General features: G+C 54.5%; 1 protein-coding gene across 1 annotated transcript in view; it reads right to left on the reverse strand.

The window, feature by feature from the left end:
- Nucleotides 1-2,582: 2,582 nt before the first annotated feature.
- The window catches only part of Gjb3 (gap junction protein, beta 3, 31kDa), an 8,705-nt gene continuing 6,329 nt past the window's right edge, over nucleotides 2,583-4,958 (reverse strand). Inside the window, exon 2 of the mRNA XM_013020568.1 lies at nucleotides 2,583-3,420. Coding sequence (XP_012876022.1) covers nucleotides 2,583-3,386 — 804 coding nt within the window. The 5' untranslated portion in view covers nucleotides 3,387-3,420. The remainder of the gene's footprint in view (nucleotides 3,421-4,958) is intronic.

Genomic DNA, 4,958 nt, shown 5'->3' on the forward strand with positions numbered 1-4,958 from the left:
GGGGGGGGGCAGGCAATGGGTATGAGACAAGAAGGTAGGGATGTGCCATGAGAAGGCCAGTGGGATGCAAGAGCCACCTTATGGTGGTGGTGATGGGGAATTGGTTGCAAATGACTGCCCAGCATGAGCTGGCTGAGGTCTATGAGTTGCCTTGCTCAGAATAGCTCTTGGACCAAAGGCCAGAGCTCTTAGTCGTTGGTTCTGGCTGGCATCCTGAAGAAACATGGCCAGCACTGCATGGTCTCACAGAGCCCTCAGCCCTGCTGGGACAGCGGATGGTGTTTTCTGGTTGGAACTCTAAGCCACCCTTAGCCAGACAGCTGGAACCATCCTGGAAGATGTCAGATCTCCTCCCTGAGACCTTTGCAGCCACCCAGCAGGAGCTGGGGCTGACGATGATTCAGCTCCAGTATCAGGCGTATTTATTGGCTTCATGAACATCATGCTAACGTTTTACCTAGTGGCTCCTTTGCTCTCTAGCAATCCTCTCAGGACAGAGGCTGAGTCCCTCAGAGCTGCTCTCTGCTCTGTCTTAACACCGCCTACCCCCTTCTCCCAGGCTCCCTTGTGCTCTGTCTTTTGGTTGGCTCAGGTCAATGGAAGCCACTGGCCAGCGAGGAGTGCAGCTGAGAAATTTATGTGGCTGTTGTGGTGTGATGCATCCCATAGTTTCTGGCCATTGTTACCTTGGTATCAGTCCCCAAGGAAATGCTACAATCCCTTGGGCATTGAGTGTCCCCAATGAGTTTCATTACTACATTCCTCTATTCTATGCCTTTGAAAACTCTTTTAAGTGACTTGGAGCCAGGGGACGGTGGCTCACGGCTACAATCCTAACTACTCAGAAGGCCAAGATCTGAGGATCTCGGTTCAAAGCCAATTTTGGCAGGAAAGTCTGTGAAACTCTTATCTCCAATTAACCAGCAAAAAGCCAGAAGAGGAGCTATGGATCAAATGGTAAAAAAAAAAAAAAAAACTAAGGGAAAAAAACTAAGGAACAATTCCCAGGCCCTGAGTTCAAGCCCCAGTAATGGCACACGCGCACGCGCGCACACACACACACACACACACACGCACGCACGCACGCACGCACGCACGTACACAAAAAAAGTGACTTGGTTTGAATGTGCCATCTATGTTCTACAGGGACCCTGACTGATGACAAACTTCTCAGTGCATTGATGATGGGGTCGAGGTCTGGAAAGCTGGCTCTAGGTACACAATAGAAAGCTGGGCTGAAGAAATGATTGAGCAATAATTTAATCTTGGGGTGCAAGGAACAGGGTCAGCCCAGCCCTTTAAACTTGGCTGGCTTCTCCACCCCTTAACGGCCACAGTGAGGGCAAAGGTAAGCCGCACACAGCCTGTCTGTCTGCACAGTGCCCTCACCTCTCCTTGCTTGCATTGGCTCTCTGTTCACCAGCTCCTGACTTTAAAGGCCAGGCTGGGATGCATGCTGTCTTGTAGAGTAGTAGGCTGTGTGTCCGGCTGTGAGCGCAGGGAGGAGAGTGTGGCTAGCAAGGATTCTGTGGACACAGGGTGAAGGTGTGGCTGTGACAGCAGTAATGGGTGATGAAGGAAGTGGGCCTGTGGTTTGTCTGTTGTGAGAGAGTCAGTGATTTAGTGTGTACTCAGGGTGGAGTCTAATCCCTGAAAGCTTAAATGCAGTGTTGCAGAAGAAGCATGGCGCCCTCTTGTGGCCATAACTAGAATCCCAAGTGTGCATCTGCAGGTCCAGCCACGGAGCTGCCACTTCACAGCTGCACACCCCAGCTCCAGCCTGAGTCACTGCACCCTCCTCCACCCCACCTTAGCTTCTAGCTTCATCCTTCAGCCACAGGGCTCTTTTCCTTTCCTTGTCCTCAGGGAGCTGAGTGTGGGGACATGGAGGACCAAGCCAGCCTGTATAAAACACACCTTTATTGCTTACAGAGAAACTGTTGGGGGGTACACTCCCACAGGCACATGCTCCTGAGTTCCTGGGACCAGGGGCTACCGAGCTGAGGAGGAGAACAGGAGTATATCTTGGAGGAAGGGGGCGGGAGCTGCCACTGACAGAAGTGACGATCCAAGAGACTTAAGTGTCTTGAGCCAAGTTGCTGCCTTTCCCCAGACTGGCTTTTAGGCCTCTAGCAGAAGGAGCACCACACATCTGGGTGATGTCTCTGGGTATCTGCTGCACCCAGCTCAGGGCAAACACCTCTTTCTTCTTGAGCACCCCCAGTCTGCTGCTGTCTCTCCCTGGACCATGTCTCTGTTCTCTCCCAGAAGAGCACGGCCTTGTCATCTCCAAGAGTGGACGTCGGGTTATCTTGCAAGTCCCGCTCCTCCTAAGCACTAAGCCCACCGTTGGGTGCATACCTTGCTTGTTCAAATGTTTCCTCCTGAAGGCTGCTCCTAGGTTTGCAGTGTTACCTCTACCCAGGGAGATAGCACAGTGGCCCCACATGGAGATAGCTTAGTGGACTCAAAGTGTGTGCGGGGGAGGGGGGAGTTCTAAGCATCCATCTGCCACCTCCACCTGCGCCCCGCCCCCCAGCTTTGTTCATTCCCTCCCACCTTTCTTCCAGCCTTGCCTGTGGTTAGATGGGGGTCAGATTGGGTGCTGAAGCCTGAAGTTTGTCATCTCCGGGCTCAAGCTCCCCAGTCCCCACCAGCTTGTGGTGGCAGCGGCAGGTGGAGGCCCGGCTGGTGGAGGATGGGAAGCTGCGGTTCCTGGGCTTGCCCTGGCGCAGGCCTCGCAGGATGCGGTGGAAGATGAGGTAGCAGATCTCGCAGACGGTGAGCACAATGCAGACGGCAGAGGCACCCACCATGAAGTAAGTGAAGACTTTCTTCTCAGTAGGCCGGGCGATGTAGCAGTCCACAGTGTTGGGGCAGGGTGCCACGTTGGCACACTGCACCAGACGGGGCATGGTGAAGCCATGCCAGAGCATGTGCAGCACGTAGAGGAAGAGGAACTCGATGATGAGCTTGAACACCAGGCTGAGCAGGTAAGTCCACCACAGGCCCCCGTGCTTCTTGCCCGTGTTACTGTACAGCTTGGTGCACTGGTCACCGTGTTTCTGCCGGTGCTTCCGTTCGCGCTCCTCTCGGTAGGCCACATGCAGGATGACCAGCAGCGACGGGCAAGTGACGAAGATGAGCTGCAGAGCCCACAGGCGAATGTTGGAGATGGGGAAGAAGTTGTCATAGCACACATTGGTGCAGCCCGGCTGCTTGGTGTTGCAGTCAAAGTCCTTCTGCTCGTCCCCCCACACGCGTTCCGCTGCCACAACATACACCAGCACCCGGAACACGAACACCACGGACAGCCAGATGCGGCCGAATGCCGTCGAGTACTTGTTCACGCCACTCAGTAGTGTCTGCAGTGTCTTCCAGTCCATGGCGCCTGCCGGGGGCGCCGGGGGCTGCGCCCACCTGAGGGAATAGGGAAAACCATCTTGTTAGGGGGTCCCCAATGTTCACCTATCATTCATTCAGTTCCGGCACTACTGGCATTTGAACTCAGGACCTTGTGTTCTTGTTTAGCTTTTTTGCTCAAGGCTGGCGTGCTACCACTTGAGACACACCTCCATTTTGCTGGTTAATTGGAGAGTCTCATGGAGAGTCTCCTGCCCTAGCTGGTTTCAAACTACAATTCTCAAATCTCAGCTTCCTGAGTAGTTTGGGATTGTAGGCGTGAGCAACCTCTGCCCCTCTTCATGAGCCCATTCTGCAGAGAGGAGTCTAGAAGGCTGGGGAGGGAAATGTCCTGCCAAGCTGCAGCCAGCCAGCAGGTAATGAAGATTTCAAGGAACAAATGAGCTAGAGGGTGCTCGGGGCTTTTGGTTATCCTTTGGGAGGGGAAGGTGGGTGCAAAATCCAGGGACTGTGTAGAGATAATTTCCCCTTCCAGGGCTGGGCCTGGAGTGTCCAGGTAACTCAGTAAGCCTGCCAGGCTGTGTGGTGGCCAAGGGGTGCCTGGGTCAGGGCCTCTCATCACTGCCCTTCAGATGACTCAGAGGGTGTGGATGGGTGGGTCTGCTGTGAGCATGTAGTATCGAGGCTGGTGCTCTGACAAGACCGGTGTAGAGCTCACACCTCTCAGAGGGCCTGTGTGGGCCTGTGTGCACCAAGGGATGGCTTCTGGCTGGGCCAGTGCCTGGGAACATGCGGGAGCTTGCTGTCACTCTTGCCTCAATTACCACATTGGCTGCTCCCCACCCTCCCAGCAGCTTGGCCTGGCCCTGCAGTGCGCATTCCAATACAATTGGTCCCAAGTCGAGGGCGCACTTAAAAGTCCTTTAAAAGTCCCGGTAGCGGGACTGGGAAGGTGGTGCAGTGGTAGAGCACTTGCCTTGCATGCATGAGGCCCTGGGTTCAATTCCTCAGCACCACATAAGCAACACCCTCCCAGCTGCTTGGCCTGGCCCTGCAATGCGCATTCCAACACAATCGGTCCCAAGTGGAGGGCGCACTTAAAAGTTCTTTAAAAGTCCCAGTAGTGGGACTGGGAAGGTGGCTCAAGTGGTAGAGTGCTAGCTTTGAGCTGAAGCGCTGAGGGACAGCGCCCAGGCCCAGAGTTCAGGCCCCATGACCAACAACAACAACAAAACCAATAGCAATAAAAGTCCGGGTAGCTTCTCACAGGGCTTCAAAGGGTCCCCCCCACTCCTCTCTCGGAGGTCCCCGGACGGCTCTCCCTCCAGAACCTCACGTGGGTGGCTGTCCTCTTCCCTGCGGGGCCTCTGCTCTGGTCCCCTCTGGTTTTGCGAAATCACCAATTGAAACCACACACACACAAATCTTTTTCTTTTCTTCTCTCTGTCTCTCATAGCAGGTTCTTATTTATCATCTTCCCCAGTTAGAAGACCGGCTCCAGCTTTGGCTTGCCTCCTCCTGTTTTAATACCGAGTGCTTGACCTCCAAGGAACCCAATAAATGCTGAGTACTGAGAGGGGCGGGCAGGCCTGCGG

The sequence above is a fragment of the Dipodomys ordii genome, unplaced genomic scaffold, assembly GCF_000151885.1.
Source record: "Dipodomys ordii isolate 6190 unplaced genomic scaffold, Dord_2.0 Scaffold51, whole genome shotgun sequence".
NCBI lineage: Eukaryota > Metazoa > Chordata > Mammalia > Rodentia > Heteromyidae > Dipodomys > Dipodomys ordii.